Source organism: Chelonoidis abingdonii, chromosome 2, assembly GCF_003597395.2.
Source record: "Chelonoidis abingdonii isolate Lonesome George chromosome 2, CheloAbing_2.0, whole genome shotgun sequence".
NCBI lineage: Eukaryota > Metazoa > Chordata > Testudines > Testudinidae > Chelonoidis > Chelonoidis abingdonii.
In genome coordinates this window covers 78567191-78589054 of record NC_133770.1, presented here as the reverse complement: position 1 = coordinate 78589054, position 21864 = coordinate 78567191, and the positions used below count along the sequence as shown (strand labels likewise).

Here is a 21864-nt window from a genome sequence, read left to right as displayed (position 1 = left end):
GCTCTGCAGTTATGCCTGAAGAGTTAGAGAACAGATTTCATTGTGCTTATAAAAACTCTCACTAGAACACGCCTCCCAGCTGTTGGATGTAGGGAGCTTTATGTGCTCTCTTTCCCTCAAGGAGACATGGATTTGCATCTAGATTTGGATGCAAGTGAAATAAACTTGGTTGTTTCAATTGAGCGTTGAGTAGGCATTTGATCACATGATCAGACCACTGCACAGCTTGAAAAATCTATAAGACTCTGCTCAGGAGAGCAATAATGGTGAATGAGCAAGGGTGTTTCAAATCAGGATTTTGGTCTGATAATTATATCAAATATCAATTATATCAAATATATCAAATCAGGTAAGATAATTATATCCATACTATTATATGCCTAACTCTAGCTAGTGAAAGCAGCTACCCCAATTTCATGGACAGAGAAATTCACTTCCAGATATCACGCTTCAGCAGATAGGCACCACATAAATAAAACTATTATTGTTATTATAACATCAAAATACTTGCACAAGTGGGAAAACACAGATATTGTAAAAATCTGATGCTCTGCACTTTCACATTACATTTGCTCTCCTCATGCTAAATCAATTACTCAAAATGTGTTGATGTGGAATAAATATTTGATTGTGAATAAGCAACAGTTTAATGTCAATCTGTATCCGATAAGTTCGCCAAATACAACACAAATGACCAAACAAACAAAGCACTCCACAATTCAAGCAATCTGTACAAATGTATTCAGTGTGTTCAATCCGTTTAATACTTCGCTGGCATTTAAACAACACTGTCAAAAGTACTTTGTGAGCGAAACTAAATGTGCAGAACTACTTATTTTTAATGAACGATGCTACATGTATTTGAGTGCTGTTTTGAGTGCTTTACGATATTTGATGAAGCAAACTTTCCAAGACAGAAAAAATGTGAGTTGACCGATCAAGTCAGAGAGTAGACCCAAATTCTGCAGAGAATCTAAGACAGCCGGGTTTTACCTCTTGCAGTGTTTGGAATACATTAGTGATGCAATAAGGATCCTTTCAAGTATATATGTCAGCTAGTAAGGATTTTTTGAATGGATAAACATACAGGGGAAGGGTAGCAGATGTGTTCATCCAAGCAACTCAAAAAATCCAAGAGTGCAGTTATTTCACAGGCCGTAAAGTAATGATTCAGAGGCTACACTCTAGGGTTTGTTATTCCCTTAATATAATCAACAAAACTAGACAATATATGATCCAATCTTCCTTTTTATATTGAATACAAATATTATTCCTTAAAGAAGTGAGATCTGGACATGCATGACAAAAGATTCCCATCTAATGGGGTAGCTGATCGCTCTTATAACTTTTCCAATGATCTAGTGCTGCCCAGCAGGTAGGTATCTGCTATATACAGGTTTAGTTGGATGTGAGGAAATATCCACTTACTGTTGGTTGCATAACGTATGGCGGATGAGGCATCCACGAAGTACTCTGGACCTGCATATCAAACATCTTTCATTAGCACAAAGCAGTTTTAAACAGAGATTTCTTTTCTCAGTGAACTCAGTTGCAAGCATCCTTTTTACTTGTCACAATAACAACTAACAGTGAGCTAATTTCAGGAAGAACCTACAGGGAGACAAAATTCATTTATGTCTTGTAATCTTATTGGCATAGAAACGTTCGGATCCCATTCAGTAATGTTTCCGCTATTTTCAGAAGTCTGCAAGACCGCACAGTGTCTATGCTCCCCTGTTTTATCCAGTGAAGTGTGTTATCCAATACAGGGTACAGTAGGCTCAAACGTCGAGTAAAATTTTCAAAAGCTCTTTAGTGCCATCATGTTTAAGTCCTCATTTCAAAAGTGACTTATGTACCTCAGAAAGTAATTTTGAAAGTCTCATTCAAAGCTTGGGAAAAGGGGCTGCTAGGCTATTTAAGAGATTTTGAAAATTTTACCCTTTGTGCTGCCATTTGGAAGTTCTCTCTGTGAAAAATTTTACATACACTTCAAGCTTAAGAATTCCGAGTTGTGGAGTAGAGTGAGATTTAATTAATTTTACCTCTGGAGATCCCTTCCTATACAAACTAAAATAATTTTGGTATCTCAGTGCAGTGGTAGTATACTGCAGACATTTTCTTCATATTAAAAAAAACCTAACATCACCACCACCACCACCCCTAAATGTAGTTTTGAAAGTCTGGTAGAATTTTCTGAAGCAGGCATCAGGACTGGAAGAACAGTGAGGCTACAAGTTGGAATGACCGGTATGGGAAAGAGCACATAACACTTGCACTGTACCTGGTTAAAGTAAGTGTCAGAAGTTTCCCATTTTCATGACCATTAAATTCAACCATAAATATTTACAGAAAACAACCCAAGATAACAATGAAAATTATCTATCTTGGTAAGTTTTAGGGATATGTTTTGTGCATGGTTTCAACTCTGATGGCCTGACAAAAGTGTTCCTCACTATAATGAGGGAAAAACTCAGTACTTTTGCTCCTCAAATCAGTAATGACTAGCTATACGTTGGAGGCCTTCCACTCCAAAAATATTGCCTGCAAATAAATCTATGCAGCAATGTTTTGACATCACCTCAGAAAAGCCACAACAAGGATTTCACAATGGAAACTTGATATAGAAAAAGGAGGCCTGGATAGTAAAACTATTTTGGGGAGACTGGGAGGAGTTGGTGAGAACAGAAACTCCAAAATACACGATGGGTGGGAGCCTGAAGACAGCTATAAAAACTGTGCTCCCCCAATGTCTTGCTTTGCAGGGTGCTACTCAAGAGGAATGTGTGCTGTTAATGGAGGTCATTGAGGCAGGAACAGCTGAAAGCAAAAGGTCAAAACATGAAGAGGACAAACTAAATGACTAAAAAGGTGTATTCTCTAAAATGTGGCCAATGAAAAGAAGCCATAATGACCAAACATCTCATTAAGCATGACAAGCTTTTGCTAGTGTCAACTGGAAATGAAGCAAAATGCTGAGCTCTTGAAAAACTGATTGAAATGGTGGCGTTTATTACTTACTGTAAAGAATCCAGAAAATGCTTGATACCCTGCATCAGGGGTTGGCAACCTCTGGCACGCAGCTCACCAAGGTAAGCACCCTGGAGGGCCAGGCCACTTTGTTTTACCTGCCGCGTCTGCAGGTTCGGCCGATTGCGGTTCTCACTGGCCATGGTTTGCTGCTCCAGGCCAATGGGGGCTACGGGAAGTGGCATGGGCCGAGGGATGTGCTGGCTGCAGCTTCCCACCACCACCATTGGCCTGGAGCGGCGAACTGCAGCCAGTGGGAGCCGCGATCGGCCGAACTTGCGGATGTGGCAGGTAAACAAATTGGCCTGGCCTGCCAGGGTGCTTACCCTGGAGAGCCATGTGCCAGAGGTTGCCGACCCCTGCCCTACACTAAGTGAAATTTGAGTGCTACTAAAAAAGCCTTGATTTAAAGCATGAGTAAAGCATGCAGGCACACACACAATTTTCTGCTGTATACGTTTTGCCTTTGTCCACATCCAAAACATAATTGTTGAGTGCGGGTACATACTGAGATGCATGCAAATCTGACATACCTGATATGTAGAGACAGGGGAAGCAGCAATGAATGGCGTGATAGATGTCTGTGGAATCATGCGGTTTGTTGCAATACTGTACGGTGAGGAATAAAATCTGCAAACAGAAGACAAAAGGAAGATTCTTGAGGCTCTTGATAGCCAGACTCCACTTAACTGATCCACTGCCACCACTGGGCAAAGACAATTATATCTTTTTCTCTCCAAAACAATAATAAAAAAGGATGATGTGGCTCTATGAATTTTGTTGGTTTTCTCCCTCCCCCTCAATTTCACTATCAAGATCATTTGCAGAAGACATCATTTTTTTCTTCTACACCTACAGAAAGCATTAAGAAGCATAGAACTTTGGAAAACTCTCCTTCAGAAATGGAGAAAGCAGCTATTTGAAATGCAAAGGTAGTTGATTTTACAGAGTACAATCTAGTCTAGGAAAACTTCTTGGACCATATCAAAGACACTGATATTGATCGAATTTATGCATACGGTAACTATTTTCTCTCAGATCTGAATAGTTCAGTGTTGACGACAATATATTCTATGCATATTCTCTCAGTTTGCTTATTACGGGATAGCTATAGTTACTGGACACACTGGTTAAGATTTTCATATCAATCTAGAAGAAGAAAATGCATCTCTTCCATTGAAATTATTCCCCAGTTGTATGCAGTATAGTTGTAGCGGTATCAGTCTCAGGATATTAGAGAAACAAGATGGGTGAGGTGATATATTTTATTGGACCAACATTTGTTAGTGAGAGAGAAGCTTTCCAGCCACACAATGCTCTTCTTCAGACCTGGGAAAGGTACCCCTAGCATCACAGCTAAATGCAAGGTGGAACAGATTGTTCAGCATAAGTAATTAGCAGATATTCAAGGTAGAGTGGCTGGTTAACACCTCTGCAGTTGTAGACAAAAAGAGAGGGTTAGTGGGTTACACATTGTAATAAGTTGTTGTAAGTAAGTCATAAATCCAGTGTCTCTGTTCAATACATGATTTTTAGTGTCTAGCAGAGTTATCAATTTTAGTTCCCAGCAGAGGTGACACGTGGGTGGGAGCACCTCTGCAGATTCCTGTGAGTGCCAAGCTGCACTTGCAGGGCTTGCTTTACTCAGCCTGCTGGCAGGGGAGCAAGCCAGAAATGTGCCAAGGATTGAGGGGCTCTGGCTTGCTCGTCCCCTGTCTCTGGCAGCCTGGCCCAGGCAGGTAGCAGAGCAGGAGGGCCACCACTGCCACCCCAACTGGCCTCTCTCACAGACAGCCGCTGCACTGCAGAGTCAGTGACCTTGAGTGCCCACCCTCAACTAGTGTGAGAAGTGGTTCTGTCCTGCCCCCTTTGCCCCCAACCCAGGGTCGCTGGGGAAGGCGCTGGGAGCAGAGTCCCTCTGTTCAGCCTGAGTTAGGACACCCCTGCTAAAGTATCTGTGAGGATGCCAGAGCTCTGGGGAGACACTGTGGGTCTCCTTGGGCCAGGGCCAGCCACAGTCCCTGCCCAGAGGCATATGCTCCCTGCTCCTGTGCTCGCCCCGCCCCCCAGGAGCTGATGGGATTGGCTGCCCTGCCCCAGGGAGGTGGGGCTGGAAGGTTCCTCCCAGAGGCAACGCATGGGGCAGTCACATGCTCCCCCCTTTACATTGTGCTCCCCACTATCAGCAGGCACGAGTCATCTCTGACTTCCAGGCTTGTCTTTTGAAAGTGTTGTGCAGGTTTCCTTCAAGGATGAGAACTGATAGGTCAGACATAGAGTGATCGCTTTGTGAAAAGCGTTCACCGACATGTGATGGGTTATTTTTGTCTTTAACTACTTTTGCTAAGCAATCTGTTCTTTCTTGCATTTAGCTGGGATGCTCGGAGTATCTTTCCCAGATTTGAGGAGCTCTGTGTGGCTCGAAAGCTTGTCTCTCTAACCAACAGAAGTTGGTCCAATAACAGATATTAACCTCACCCACCCTGCCTAGTCTCTAACTCCTCTAGATAGCTCTGAAAATCTCAACCTCTGATTTATTTTATTGTTTTTATTTCTACGTCGAGCACATCATTTGAGGCATGCACTGGGTATAAGTGGTGATAGGATTTTGCAGAGATGCTTTCTGCAGAGGGGTGAATTAGAATGTATTCTTCCCCTTCCTATGACATCTCCCCCACACTGAGGAAAGGAAATTAACAGTAGCCTTCCTCAAGAGCCACGCAACACAACATTATCTTTTTTTTTTTAACACTAGTACACTGCTTAACCATCACTTTGACAAATCAAGATTTAATACTAACCAATCTATTTAATGTAGCAGATTCTGGATGAGGAGTAAAATAAATCACTGAGTAAGGAGAAACAGGTAGGCTGGGAAAAGCAGGCTCCCTTCTTTGAACATTGGAAGAAAATGTCCAAAAAGAGTGGGAGAGAAGAGAAATGAAATTATTTGAAATAGTGAAAACGGATACGATTTTAAAATAGCAAGGGCAGCAGGCTGAACTCTGGAAAACACATAGCAATAAATTGCCATTTTTAAGAATCTCTATATTGCCTAAGAGTGCTGCCCAGACAGCTGTTTGTAAAATGTCTCCATATAACATTTTGCATGTATCCTATTTATGAGATAATGAAGGAGAAGACAGAAGGAGAAGGAGAAGCATTTTTTGTTACACTGTTGTTCAGCAGGGACCAAACAGACACTGTTATTTAAAACCAAAGAATTTTTTGAATACATTTACCTGTGACATTAGCACAACTCATATGTTTTCCCTAGTCCTGTTAGAATGCTCTGCTGACCACAAGTGATCTGTTCCCAGTCAATGGCTAATCAGATTTTACTTTGGCCATGCTATCTGTTAGCAAATGTACCGAGGCAAGCTGTAGACCATAAAAGAAAACAGCAGAATTTACAGGAAACTCCGCGGGGAACTGCACAATAGAAATATAAATAAACCTCACAAGTAAAGAGATACTGTAAAAGGGGAACCCTTTAGAGAAAACAATGTATTTTTGTTCTTACTGTTCTAATCCTATCCGTCAAATATGGAATGTTATTTCACTCTCTAGGAAGTTAAAATACTGCCACTCAAGGTAAGAGTTATCAGGTGGAAGACAGTTGAGGAGAGAAACCACGTCCTATTTGATCCCCTAATGCTGATTCCTTGCGTAAGCCAATAACTCTATAGACAGCTAACCATTTCATTTTCAGCTTAGAGCAGCAGCTATGTGACTATTATATAAGCTTTTGGAATACACACTCAGGTAATGTGAAAAATACATGCCTCTCAACTCCCCCACCAATGCCATTTGTCTGTCATGGTCTGGAATGCTTTCAAACAGGTATCATTTTAAACAAATTATCCAGGCACTCAGAGACATTGCAGGGCACCACAGAAAAGAAAGGAGAGAATTTTGACAGAACAAACAACTTAATAGGAAAAACAAGCCTACAGTTGTACTGTAATTTTAATGACACTGGGCCATACTCTGCAGTGGAAAGGGGTGGAAAAGCCTCATCCTTCTCAGGGAGAATTCCCTCAGTGAAGGAACTGAGCAAGTCTGCTGCAGAATGTCTTCCGAAACCCCCTCTGCAAGTCAAGGTGTAGACGGTATGCTGGGGGAAGAACCAGGAGCTGGAGGTCATGGGGGCACAGTGGACAATGGCAATGCTCAATGGCATTGCTGCCCAAAGGTAGTCTGGCTTGGGGTGCCATAGATTAGACGGTTCCCTGTTGCAGCAGCCCAGAACTGGGAGGTAATTTAAAGCCACCTTACACAGGGCCGACTCCAGGCACCAGCATTCCAAGCTGGTGCTTGGGGCAGCAATCTGTAAGAGGCGGCAGTTCCTGTTGTTTTGCCCCCAAGCAGCACACCGAATTGCCGCTGTGGACAGCGGGGGCAGTCCCTGTGCCCTTAGGGCGGCACATGCGTTTCCGCGGTGGCGGCAATTAGGCAGCAGCTTCTATGTTTAGCTGTCCGTGGCAGCTTCAGCTAAACATAGAAGCTGCCGTCGAATTGCCGCCACTGCAGAAATGTGCCTGCCGCCATAAGGGCACAGGGACTGTCCCTGCCGTCCGCGGAGGCAATTCGGTGCACTGCTTGGGGCAGCGAAAACTGTAGAGCCAGCCCTGACCTTAGACATCTCTTTCCCTGTGCTGTGAGTAGTGTGCTGCCTCTCTTAGAGGCACCTCATAAACATCCCACCCAAACTCCCTGACACCTATTCACTGATGGAATCTGAACTTGTGTAACATACATGCTGTGGATCCTAAAGAAAGGGTACGAGTGAAATGTAAAGAGGAGCCTACTCTGACGCACACATTGCTATACTCTTCTGACAGTTGCTTTTCTTGCTCTGCTTCTCTCTGTGGCCTCTTGGTTTTTGTGACACCACAAATTTCTTTAGACTTATCTTGAGGAGATGTGAGGTGACAGTTATATGTTGGTGACTGTGAGAATGAATGAGTGCATGCATCTAATGGAATCTAGAAATCTTAGCTGCCAATGTATACACTGGAGAGGGGTGGGGGAAAGAACTGGCAGAAGTGACACCAGCTTTGACTCCTTTTTGGCCCTTCTAGACTCACCACTGAATTTGGTTCCCAAATTCACTGGCATGGGAAAGCACAGTACTTTATCAGAATTGTAGATTTGGAGGTAATCGACCTATATGTTATGACTTATATATGTGCATTCTCAAAGACTGAGGCTTAGCCTCTCTGTCTGCAGGTGCAATTTGCACACACAAATCATTTGAAGGTGCAAATCAAAATTACTTGCCCCTCCACCTGCAATCAAGTTGATATAGGTGGACATATCTCCAACTCAAAAGCAACTGCAACAATGCAGGTACAAATTTTGCAGTTGCAAACTGCACCTGCAAACTGGAGGCTGCTCTTTCATTAAAAAAAAATGGATCTTTTGTATGTGGATATTATGTGCACAGAGAAACACATTCACATGTTGTTACAGGTAAAAGTCTGCTCTGGGATACATTCACACAGCTCCCATTGTCATAAGAAAAGTTTATAAGGAGAGATTTATAAATCACTTTAATAGAACCGTGTTCACAATAAGGGGATATCAGATATCTAGCACACAGGACAAGCAGTGCTCCGAGGAAAGTTTTTGTTGTCTAATAGTTCACATATTTCACTCCATCAAAAAGCAAGCTAGATTGGGAGATTTGACTCTTTGTAAGACACTGCCAAAAATGTCAATACGGTTACTATCCTATGGGAGAATGTGCAACCTTTTGCATAGAACGTGCACAATGGCAAGACCTTATTTGCCCAGAAATAAACACCATTTGCTCATGCCTCATGTCCATAGGCAGTACTGAAAAAGTCAGATTCATGAATAGCATCCTGGGGCTAACATAATGTAAGAGTATTACCAAGCATTATCACAGCAGCAAGTTTCCATTGCAACAAGCCACAGAATCAGCTGTCAGAGATGGAAAACACCTCTGAATATCGATCCCATTGCTCTGCAAATCCATAGTATAGTCCCCCAGCTATCAATATTAAACTGATACAGTATGCTGCAATCTTACACTCAAAACAGGACCAAAACCTCAGCAACATTTTAAATGAGTATGTTTACAATGCACATAGAAGACTTTTGTATTCTCTTGTACAAGTGCATTAAACAACTAATAGTAATATAATGAATTGTAACACTGATAAGGTAGCACTACCTACTTGCTCCCTGAAATAAAATCCAAGTGCCTTTATAAATGCAGTTCAAGAAAGCCTGATTACAAGACAGAAAAGGCAGAGAGAGACTGAGTGAGGAATAGAGCTTCTGCAGCACAGTGTGCTGTGACTGGTACTTAAGATGTTCATCTTGCATTGTTATTGTACACTAAGGGCCTGAGTCTCCACTCCATTACACCAGTTTTATGCTGGTGTAACTCCATTGATTTTAACGGCGTTCCATTGACATAAAAATAGTGTAATGGAATGGAGAATCAAGCCCTATAACTTAGTAGTCTCAAAAGAGAATGATCCATTACTTTGTTGGGGAAACAACTTTGTTTTGTTGTTGTTGAAAACTTCTCTTTTTTTTTTTTTTACTTTTGCTATGGACTTTAAAAGAAAATATACAATCATACAATAATAAAACTGACAGTACACAGTGATTGGACTAAATCCCATTTTTGTCATTAGGAGAACACACAGACCCTCAGTTAGTGTCCAGACTCACTCCTTTCCTTAAGGTTTGGCTCTGTTGAGACCTCAAGAACAATACCATAACATAAGGTTTAGCTCCTCCATGAGCTTTCCAGGGCCACCTCTGTCCTAGCTGCCTCTCTCTAGACAGCCACTTGCTCCTTCCTCATATCCTGTTTGGAGTTAAGGCTTGCTAACAGGTACAGTCAACCTTCTTAGAGGTTAGTTTTATCAGTAACTTAAATCTCATCCTAGGCTTCCTCCTTGAGATTGGCTGTCCCTAGGTTTTCCCTCCCCTGTCCTAATGATCCTGTTGCCTCTCCTTTGAAAGCCACTCCACCTCTGTTGTAAGCCAGGTGGAGTTAATAAGCCACACCTCTCAAATAAGTCAGCTGGATTTTACCAGCTTTGTGCAGAGCTCCATGGGTCTCATGAATAGGCCTGCTCAATCTTGCTACAAGCACAAGTATAATGTCTTGCTTTTCCAAGTACTGGAGTATATGCTCAACTTGATGTTCAGACTTTAGCTGCTCATCTCCCATTATTGCTAAAGAATTACACAAGAATACTCACTACCTGAAAAATTGTGCTAAAATACAGTGTGTGATACAGTCCAATATACCTGAACATATTGAATCATATTTGTTCACTTTGCCAGCCAAACATCAAGGTGCTCCCACACTTAACCAGCACAAATCCCATTAGCTAGTTTTTGATTGCACTTACCCATCACAGCAAGGCAACAAAATATATACCATCAAATATGCAAGTATGCATGCGAAAAATGATACAGAACTGCATCCATACGATGTACAGAGACTAACAGATGAATTGTGGGGGAGTTAAAAGGAAATCATTGAATCAAGGAGCAGTGATGTTATTAAACTCTGGTGATGTTATTAATGGCAGGTGTAATCAGGTGGTCAGATAGTTAATGATTGAAGTATGCAGGCACATTTCAAAAATTGCACCTTCAATTATTTGTCTCAGGAAGTTGTGGGTGAAAAATGAAGGTCAGCATAGTTTGTAAGTCTAGCCTAAATCTCTTTTGCTCAAAAACTAAATCTAAGGCTTTGTCTTCAGCCTTTCTGTTCAAGCAATGCTGTGACAGCCATCCAGCTAGCAGAAGAAACTCAGATTAAGTAACAATCTTATTACACAAACCATGCTGGCATTCATAATAATTATTTTAACTAAAATGAAGTCAATAATGGGGAAAAAACAGTCTTTGCCAAATGGAGATGGAAACTATTAGGAAAAGAAACTTCTTGTTTAAGTAGATATTACACACAACAGAGAATAAAAACAAAAATGAAAACTATGGAATGTACTTGCCAGTGCACATTGACATAGCCATATAAAATGATTATTGGATGAATTTGCTTCTGAATGAGTTTCACTGCAGGAAGAGAAACTGGAAAGAGAGCCCCACAAATAATTTTAAAAAGGAATTGAAAAGCATATGTTACTTACCCATTCTGTATAGCAGCTGTTGGATCATAGGTCAAAGCCATGCCAGCCTGCACATAGTTAGGGGAAAAAACAGATTTTTACTCTAGCTGTAGACAAAATGGCATTAAATATTCTTTTAGAATTCCATTTAATGTGCGTTCAGTTTTGATGTACATTGACTTAGGTCCACAAAGCAAGCTAAAATTTCTCACAGTACTTTGGAAAGTCTGGTTACCTTCCTTGACAGAGATTTCCCCAGCCTATTGGTTGGGTTGGTATTTTTGCTATCCTCTCCCTACAAACAAACTGTACTCTTAATTACACCAGTATAAATCAATAACTCCATTGTGATCAATGGACTTACTCCACATTTACACTGGTATAATTGAGGGCCAAGTTCTGCTGCCTCCCAGTGATGCAGGTAGTTCATAAATAGATTCAGACCGGGTATGAAAGAGTTAAGCTTAGAAACAGCTACATTTTCTTTCAAAGATCACACCTTCTATGACTAGATCACTCTATGATTTCTCGGAACTGTCAGCAGCAGTTGTAGATTGTCTGGGACAAGTAACATTGAATCTCTGCAGTGAAGCAGAAAAGCACAATCAAAAAAATGTGCTGATTACTTTATAAAATATTTTAGGGAATGGCTGTCTGAAGAATTTGTTGAAGCGCTACAACACAGCCTTTCTGCTATCAGTCACTGGGACAAATCCAGATGGTAATTACTACAGGATCAGATGGTGACCTGTGTGGAATGAGCTGGCAATGTCAAAGCAGCTTCTAGCTAACAACTGTCCACATCACCATTAGCAAACATGTCAGAAAAGCCAGGAATGGAACAGCGATGGAGAATGAACTGCGCCCCTCACTCCTCCAGGTGGTATTTTTGTTCAGGGTTGAGGCAGACTGGCAGGACAATTTGGGAAGCACAAGCTCCTCATTGTGTTGTGCCACCACTTGAATCTCCAGAGCAGACAACCCATCACCTCTCATGACTGCTATGTTCACTTGGATTTTTTCTTTAAACAGAGGAAATTTATTTTTAAAAAGTTTGTGTGTTTTAAAGTCCTGCCACGAGATGTGAGGCTCTGACATGGGAGAGGGAGGATAAAGGACGGAGGGCTCCTCAGGCTCATCTGCCCAGTAGACCTTTTTTAAAAGGATTCCAGGGTGTGGAAGATCTCTATGGAAAAGTGGGCATAAGCTTATGCTGTAATAAGTGTACTGCAGGTTCCACACTGTTGACAGGGCAAAGGGAATTGCCAGGTCTTATCTATCTAAATATTTACAAGTAACAACCACTGTTACTGTCTGAGCACCTGACCCATCCCAGATGGCTCTTCACAGGGATCAGGAAAGGGGGATGGTGCATAGGCTTAATGAGCCTGAGCCTGGCCCTACTTCTGTAGAGGCAGGGGATGATCCATGCAGGACTGTGGTGACAACAGGGTACAGAATGGTTGGCTGGAGACTGTTTTCTGAAAGGGTAAGTTAACGCAGCAGCACCTCGGTCTACAGTGTGACTGGCTGTGTTTTCAGAAACAAAAAAGCATTTATTTTAAAAGAAAACTTCGAATTCAGAGCATCATACTGTTCCGCTAACATGGCACTATGCAATCTGGAAAGGGTTTTTCTTCACTCATGATTATAATCAGTCCCTGATGTTGGGCAAGTTTTTGTTTTGTTTTGTTCATTGAAAACATCGCTGTTTCAATGAGATATATACAAGTTATGTGGAAGCTGTCCCAGGAGACTAAACCCATGAATTTGTGGCTAATATTCTTAAATAAGTGTGATGTTTGTTTATTTTTTTCACTTGAATCACAGAAAAAATGGCGGAAGAATAGTTCTTCAAACTTAATTTTAAAAAAACCCATAGTTTGGTTGAGTCCTAAAACTGAAAAATTCAGCATAAAAAATGGAAATAGCCTAGAAAATTGTGAGCATCCAAAATAGCGGCAACTATTAACAAACTTAACTTTAAGTACTACTACCAGCAAAAACTCTGTGTGTGTGTGCGCGCGCGCGCGTGTCCGTGCGTGTCCATCTGTCTGTCTGGAATATAAAATAATCATTATTTGGAATCCCTAAATCGGTAAACGTAACAAAATATATGATGGTAGAGACATAACAGATGTTTTGTCATGTGTTCAGCATGATCCGCTTAACTCACTCATTGCTTCTCCATTCCTTTACACCATTCCATTCCTTTCTGCTTTCTCTGTGTATGGTGTTGTTTGTAATAGTCACATTACCCGGTTCTGGAAAGTTTTCCCAGAACACTGCCAATAACACTTGTATACCAAATGGTTTTTGCCTCTGATACATTTCAGAAACTTTTTTTTACACTTATAAAATTTGTTATTAGTGCTACTTTTTAATATCCCACTACTAGTAAAGACAACTTAATAAGCATGTACAAGCCCTGGAGGGACGGAAAAAATAGTACTAACACATTTTTAAACCTCGAAAAATAACTTAAAGGGTTTTCCATAAATCATGGTGTTTAGAAATTTTAATATTCTGTGCCACCCCTGCTCAAGCCAGTAAACAAATGCTATAAACTCTTGGAAAGGAGGGATCCCGAAGGGCAAGGCAGAGGTTGTTAGATTTGATGGTCATGACATATACAACTTTAAAACGATTTTTGGATCAGAAATTAATATTGTACCTCCAACACCCTGGATCAATGCAATTTGGAGATACATTTCCAGTATGGGTGAAAAAAGGAGGAAATACAAAAATGAATAAATATAAAGAAAAGCCTGTTTGCCAGCTTCTTGGAAGTTAGAGATGTTAAAAAACAGTTTCATTAGAGATTGATTGGCGAAAAGAGAGCACCTGAGGCTGGCAAAAGTTCATTTGTTATATAGTTACAGGTATTTTCCCCAGGGATATTTAAACACATATCCCCTTCAGTTGGTGCAAACTGGCATAACTTCATGGATCAATCAATTTATCTATCTATCTATCTATCTACCCACACACACACACACACACTCCCTTGCATATATGTTACCATCACATTCCCAGCTTTCATCTGTACTACAGACACGGATTACTGTGAACGTTATCTGCTTGAAAAGCAAAAAAGGAAAAAGTCAGATTCTGATACCCTTACTCCAGACTGACGAGTACAGGGCATACCTGTGCAGTAAGGGAATCAACATAGGACCCAAAAATTTTAATGGTGACCACGATACTTTTTACTATTACATTTGCCATTAAATGAAAGCTTCGTATTAGAGAGCCAGACAAGACAAATACGTGTTGCAGTGATATATTTTGCCTAGTAATACACCTAATACAATATCTCTAACATTTTGCTCCTCTGAATAGTTTCAAAGAGCTGCCATTTCAAACAACTGCAAAATAGAGAATTGTTTACTTCTTTCCCAGCAAATTGTGTAATTCTTCCTTACAAAATTGCACTGGCCTGAGGCCCAAGAGAGCCAATATTCATCTTGCACCACTGACAGGTTTACAGTCTCAAGTTTCATGACTCATCAGGGCTAGAAACTGATGAGTAACTATAGCCTATGTGAAAACCATCCATTGTTTTCTCTATAATACAATAACCAGAATATTAAAAACACTAGATAAATTATATGAGGGATAGCATCAGCCTTCCATCCAGTGACGATGAACATTGCTGGAAGGATGTTCTTGAGAACAAAGAAATGAAAGCCACATAATTCATGCCTCAGTGTTTTCCAGTTCCTCGGCTGTGTGAAGTAGTGAATACTGTCTTCCAAGTTTTTTCATCCATCACTATTACTTATGTTGCAGTGAGGCGATAGTGTCTCCTTCATTCTATGAGTAGTGGTACTAATGATGAAATACTAGCTGAAACCCCAGACCGTTATTTATCAGGTAATTTTTTGGTTACTGAATATTTGGACCACAGATTTTCAACACCAGATAGGCCTGATGGTGGGACCATACTTTGGTGTTCATTATCTTTTTGGTGACTGTGTACTTTTGGGTACCCCAGAATTTCAATATCTAACCAGTTCAAAAATTAAATTAAAATCAAAGGGTAGCATTGGCAATTCTTACTGTTAATAATAACAAACAAACAACTTTCTGGGTGACTAGAGAATGAGTAGGTTTAGGATATCACAAACTCCACAGAAGTGAAAGCAGATTCACTGATGGGGAAGTGATTTTTTATTTAGTCTGTTTAAATCTCTGTTTGTTTTCCTTAACAACTTTTGAATTCAAATGCCTCATGAACAGTTGGAAGAAAGGCCATTATATTAAAGATTCAACATCTCCTCCTCTTCCCTTCAGGGCTAACCCACATTGCTGGCTCTTCCAGTGAAGACCTCCATTGAAACAGTGAAGACAAAACTTAACATTTAGAAGGTAAAAAGTAGGAAAAACAACAACAAAAACAATCTAAGGATTCACTACACCTAGTAATTTTGCAGACGACTAGTCTATTAGGGTGACAGTGCACCCAGTTTTCCACTTGAACGCCCGGTCAAAAAGGGACCCTGGCGGCTCTGGTCAGCACTGCTGACCGGGCTGTTAAACGTCCGGTCGGCAGTGCAGCAGGGCTAAAGCAGGCTCCCTGCCTGCCCTGGCTCCGCGCAGCTCCCCAGAAGCGGTTGGCATGTCCAGCCCCTAAGCACAAGGGCGATCTGGGAAGCTCTGCATGCTGCCTCCGCTCCCAGCGCCGGCTCCGCAGCTCTCATTGTCTGGGAACCATAGCCAAAGGGAGCTGCAGGGGCAGTGCCTTCTGGGTGTGGGCAGCATGCAGAGCCCCTGGGTCTCTCCGCCTAGGGGCCAGACATATCGGTTGCTTCCAGGAGCAGCGTGGAGCCAGGGAGCCTACCTTAGTGCCGCTGCACCACAGACCAGGAGCTGTCTGAGGTAAGTGCTGCCCGGCCAGAACCCACATCCCAAAGCCCCTGCCCCACTTTGGAACCCCATCCTGCACCCTAACTCCCTCTTCCCTCCCAGACCTCGCATCCCCACCCACACCCGAACCTCTTGCCCCAGGTTGGAACCCCCTTCTGCACCCAAACTCCCTCCCAGAGCCTGCACCCCACACTCCCTCCTGAACTTCAACCCCCTTCCCCAGCCCTGATCCCCCTCCTGCACCCCAACCCCCTACCTCAGCCCTGAGCCCTGTCCTGGAACCCATACCCCCTCCCACATCTAAACTCCCTCCCGGACCCCACACCGCACACTCTCTCCCACAAATCATTTTTAAATCTTCGGTTCATCTTTACTTTTTTTTTTGTGGTTGATAACTAGCTATTCTCTAAATAAATATTCTCTCTACCACATATATAGCTGTCAAAGGATAATTTGAAAAGTTTAGATCAGTGACTATTAAAGGCACAAGGAACACCAGCTCTATGAAAACTAACTGGTTTTGATCCATGGACATGAATCATGAAAAAATATACTCTAATTTTCACTAACTTCATTCTCATTTTAACTACAATGAACTGTGAAGCTTCAAAGGCATTCAAGGAAATAGATATTTGCAATTTTGCAAGTTTTCAAAGAATGACATTTTCAATATTTCGATAATATAGTTTTCTAATTACTGACCCCAGAAGGTGAACAGATTCTAATAAAACTACTCACTCTGCATCTTTCTTCAAACTTAAAATCCTTCCTTGAAAAACACATAGGAAATAATAGAAAATTTGGCATGTCCCTTGAGGGCAAGGGTTGGTTTAGAAAGGAAGAAACTTGAAAACCCTCATTCAACATTTTACTTTGCTTAATTCCACTGGCAAAAAAATTGTGCTCAGCCTTTTTTCTCTTTGTTACGATTTAAACAGAAATGAGTAAGTTTTCCTCATTAAAAAGGCCCTCATTTGCATTGTGTATTTAAATTGTAATTTGTGAATCACACAAAGAAATGATTATGTTGTGGAATGATTAGTCAAAAAACCGCACATCTCAAAACCTGTGAAATAAGCCAGGTTTATTTTTTCTCTGTAGACTGTTTCTGAACTCTAACAGCCAGGGCTATATTCTGAACAATATTTTCCTTACACAAACACAAAAAAAAGAACAATGCATGGTAAGGTCAAGCCATTAAATTCTGTGAAACATCCTACGTTTGTAGATTTCAAGGCCAGAAGGGACCATTGTAATCATCCAGTCTGTATAACACAGGCCATAGAACTCCCCTCCAAATAAATCCGAGAACATAATTTTTTAGGAAAACATCAAATCTTAATTTAAAAATGTTCAGCGATGAAGAATCCACCACAACCCTTGGTAAACTGTTTTAGTGGTTAAGTACTATCACAGTTACAAATGTACACCTTATTTCCAGTCTTATTTGTCCAGCTTCAGCTTCCAGCCATTGAATCATGTTATGCCTTTCTCTATTAGACTGAAGAACCCATTATTAAATGTTCGTTCTCCATGGAGATCCTTACAGACTGCAATCAAGTCACACCTTAATATTCTCCTTGTTAAGATATGTAGACTGAGCTCCTTGAGTCTGTGACTATAAGGCATATTTTCTAATCCTTCAGTCATTCTTATGGGTTCTTCTCCAAACTCTCTCCAAATAATCAACATACTTTTTGGTTGTGGGAACCAGAACTGAACCCAGTATTCCAGCAGTGTTCGCACCAGTTCCAAGTATAGAAGCACTCTTACTAGAGATTCCCCTGTTTATGCATTCCAGGATCATGCTAGGTTTTTTTGGCCACAGAGTCATACTGGGTTCTCATTTTCAGCTGATTATCCACCATGACCCCAGATGTTTGGGCAACAGTTTCTATAAAAAGTTATACTCTCATATTGTTACCTCCGAGACTGAATTTTCAGTTACAAACTGCCTCCCCGTACTATATAGATCTATTTATCTCTGCATGTGCAATCTATGGTGACCTCTACATCTATCTATCTATCTACACACACACACATACACACACACACCAAAGGCTACTGGTGTGAGAGTGTGTGTGTGTATGTTATCTATATCTATCTATATAACTATATATTTTATAGATACTCAGATGCTCTGTGCCTCACCAGATCTGGATCCTCCACTCTCCACCCCACCATCTCTCTCATTGGCATGGATCCACTGGGTTCTCCAGAGGGCAGCTGCTCTATGTCAGTGGTACTCAACCAGAGGTACACATACCCCTGGAAGTAATTAGAGGTCTTCCAGGGGCTACATGAACTCATCTAGATATTTGCCAATTTTTCAACAGGCTACATAAAAAGCACTAGTGAAATCCGTACAAACTAAAATTGTATACAGACAATGACTTGTGTATACTGTTCTATATACTATACACTGAAATGTAAGTACAATATTTATATTCCAATTGATTTATTTTATAATGATACCGTAAAAATGAGAAAGTCAGCAATTTTTCAGTAATAGTGTGCTGTGACACTTGTATTTTTATGTCTGATTTTGTAAGCAAGTAGTTTTTAAGTGAAGTGACACCTGGAGTATGCAAGATAAATCAAGACCCCTGAAGGGGGTACAGTAGTCTGAAAAGGTTGAGAGCCACTGTTCTAGGTATCCCACTCCCTTAAGCATGCATCTGCACTAGAGAATTAGGGCTGTGGAAAAATAATACCTCCTGGGGGTATATTCATTTCTGTGAGGAATCTCTGAGAAGACAGTGCACTGATGACACCTCCTTCTTCCAGAACCTCCCTTTCTCCATTCAGCACCCTGTCCCCCACTTTCTTCACAGGAAGGATGTGATCTGCATCCATGGGGGCCTGGTTGGGCCCCTCTTTAACACAGTTTCGTAGACTAACATTTCTGCTACTAAAATTGCCATACTTTTCTTAAAGTGTTTCCGTGTCTGCTCCTGATATCTGGCAGGCCTCAAAGCACAAGGATTCTTCTTGCCTTGAGCGCAAATACTCTAACTGAAAACTCTTTTTAAGAAGGAAAAGGGAGTGGGGAACCAACAATCCAAATGAGATTTGTTTAAAATACTGTTTTAATAAAATAAGCTTACTTGGCGGGGAAGTTAACTTGGCAGTGTTCCTTCCTTTGATTATTTAAAGCAGTTCTGTCTGAAAAGTTTCACCTTATTAGAAATACTCCTGAATTCAGAAAAGAAATGGTTTTAAAAAATAAAACTAAAGTGTAGATGTGACAACTTTGAAATATACAGCAGTATACAAAAGAAACAGGACATTTCCCAGTGACGCATGCTGGGAGACACTCATTTTAATACACATGTGCTCCCTATGCAGCTTTAAGAATTGTGAAGAAACAGTTGGCATATGTCAGAGGTCAAAATATCTTATTTTAAAGTCAAATCAGCAAAAGAGGAAAAGTAGTGATTGGTGAACTTCAAAGGGTTCAGAAGTTCAGTGGAGAGCTTTAGCCAAACAATCTGAAACTCTACTGGGCCTTCAAAACCGGACTGGAAATCTAACTAGATAGCTAAATAGCTTGTCCTGTGGTATTTGGTCACTTTCTTTTGCTTTTAACCAGCACTAGGAAATGCTGAGATTAGCAAAAATGAAAAATAAGGGCCATATCATACCTCTCAGATACTCTCAGATCTGTACAATAGAGTGCACTTGTCTCAGCAAAAAGGACCAAACCTCATGGACTGCATGCAGGACTAGAAACATGCATGGAGATAGCTGGGTGGGATTCAGAACCCCACCTTGCAAAGAATGTGCCTAGGTGTTAATACAGTGATAGACTACGGTAATGTCTGCACTATGGAACGTGCTCTTCATGGTGAGTGGGGAAGGCTTTCAGAGGCTGTCATGAGTAGGTGAGTTCCTGGAAGTAGAGATCCAATGAAACGAAGCTGTCAGGGAGCACAGGACGACTGGCGGCCTCAGATTCAGCAAAGAGGCAAATAAGTGAATTGACCTGTGTCTCAGGCTACTGCCTGAGATCCAAGGGAATTTTTTAAAAATTGCAGGGCTTCGTGACTAGACCTCTTACTTTTTTTTGCCTGGGGCAAGCTCTGCCCCAGTGAAAGATTTTAGAAGAAACCCCATGAGGGTAGAACCTCGGGGAGTTTTCCTACCCCCACGAGACACTCCCATGGCCTTTTCTACAGGAAGGAAACTGGAGGCTTGAATTTCTGGACTAAGCAAACTTTTGGTTTGAATTTTGAATAAAGTTTCAGGTCAGTTCTTATTTTATTTAAATTGAGCCATTTATTTTGAATCAATTTTAACTGTCTTTTGTAGACCTGAATCCAATGATAGTGAAATCATGTGTCCTGAGACTTTCAAAAGCACTTATGTGCATTAGGAACTCATCTCCCTGTGACATTAAATGGGATTTGGGCACTCAACTCAACTCCACCAGAGAGGTCCTTTGGGGCCATCTGACTGTCCCAAGTCAGGGTAAAGGAGGAGGGCTGGGCGTGGGGCTAGCAACTCCATCCCGTAAAAAAAATCAACCTGCTACAGAAACGCCAACAATAGAGACAACAGAGACTTTTACCCTGGAAAAAGAAGGGTCTTCAACTCGAAGATGCATGACGCTGGGTGGTGAAAGCCGTGAGGAAGCCACTAAGCTGATTACCCTTCTTGCAACCAGGAGGATTACCATAGGCACATGGAACGTGAGGACCATGTACGAGTCAGGAAGAGAACGGCGCAGGCTGCAGCAAAGATGAGGAGCAACAACTGACCATTAGGCATTAGCGAGACAAATGGACGCAAGCTGGACAGAGACGACTGTTGACAGGAGAGCTGTTGCTGTATTCAGGACATGAAGAGAGCGACGCACCCACACACAGGAGTAGGCTTCATGTTGTCCAAGCAGGCACAGAGAGCACTGATTGGTTGGAGGCACATGGTCCCAGGATCATCACAGCATCCTTCAGAACTAAACTGAAGAGGATTAAGATGAATGTTTGTTCAGTGCTACGCTCCAACTAATGACAGCAAAGAGGAGACAAAGATTACTTTTACAACAGACTCCAGAAAATATTAGAGATTCTCCCAGACAAAGACATCATCATCCTTATGGGAGACTTTAATGCCAAAATTGGACCTGACCACACAGGATATGAACAAGTTATGGGGACCCACGCTCTGGGAGAGATGAGTGAGAATGGAGAGAGATTTGTGGATCTGTGTGCACTTAACAACCTGTTTATAGGAGGTAGCATTTCTCCTCACAAGCGGATCCAAAAGAGTACCTGGGTATCACTAGCAGGCACGACAGAAAATGAGATCGACCATGTCTGCATTAGCAATAAGTTTAATTAGCAGGATCCTTGCAGGATGTTAGAGTTAGACGAGGAGCAGACGCGGCGTCCGACCATCACTAGTGGTGGCCAGATTGAAGCTGAAGCTGAAGAAGAACTGGATAGACGCGTCAGAACAGAAGAGTGAAGTACAACGTCAGCCTTCTGAAGGACCAAAAACCAAGGAAATTTTGGACTGATGCTGAAGAATAAGTTTTCAGTATTATAGGATCGGTCAGAGGAAGAGGAAGACAGTGTACTAAACAGATGGCAGAAAGTGAGACACACACTTAGGTCAGTGTGTCAGGAAGTGCTTGGAATTAAGAAACACCAGCAGAAAGAGTGGATCACAGCAGAGACCTTGACCAAGACAGAAGACAGAAAGAAGAAGAAGGCAGCAGTCAACAACAGCAGGACTAGAGCAGCAAAGGCCAAAGCTCAAAAGAGTATTCTGAAGCCCACAGAGCGGTGAAGAGGAATATTAGGAAGGACAAGAGAGATAATGTGGTGAACTG

General features: G+C 41.5%; 1 protein-coding gene across 7 annotated transcripts in view; it reads right to left on the bottom strand.

Moving 5' to 3' along the window:
* RBMS3 (RNA binding motif single stranded interacting protein 3) overlaps positions 1-21864 on the bottom strand; it is a 1007942-nt gene that overhangs the window by 83335 nt on the left and 902743 nt on the right. For all 7 annotated transcript variants that reach the window (XM_032790015.2, XM_075062478.1, XM_075062476.1 and 4 more), the window contains 3 exons: positions 11181-11227; positions 3564-3660; positions 1429-1479 (listed from right to left, as the gene is read on the bottom strand). In XM_032790015.2, the coding sequence (XP_032645906.2) occupies positions 1429-1479; positions 3564-3660; positions 11181-11227 (195 nt within the window). The remainder of the gene's footprint in view (positions 1-1428; positions 1480-3563; positions 3661-11180; positions 11228-21864) is intronic.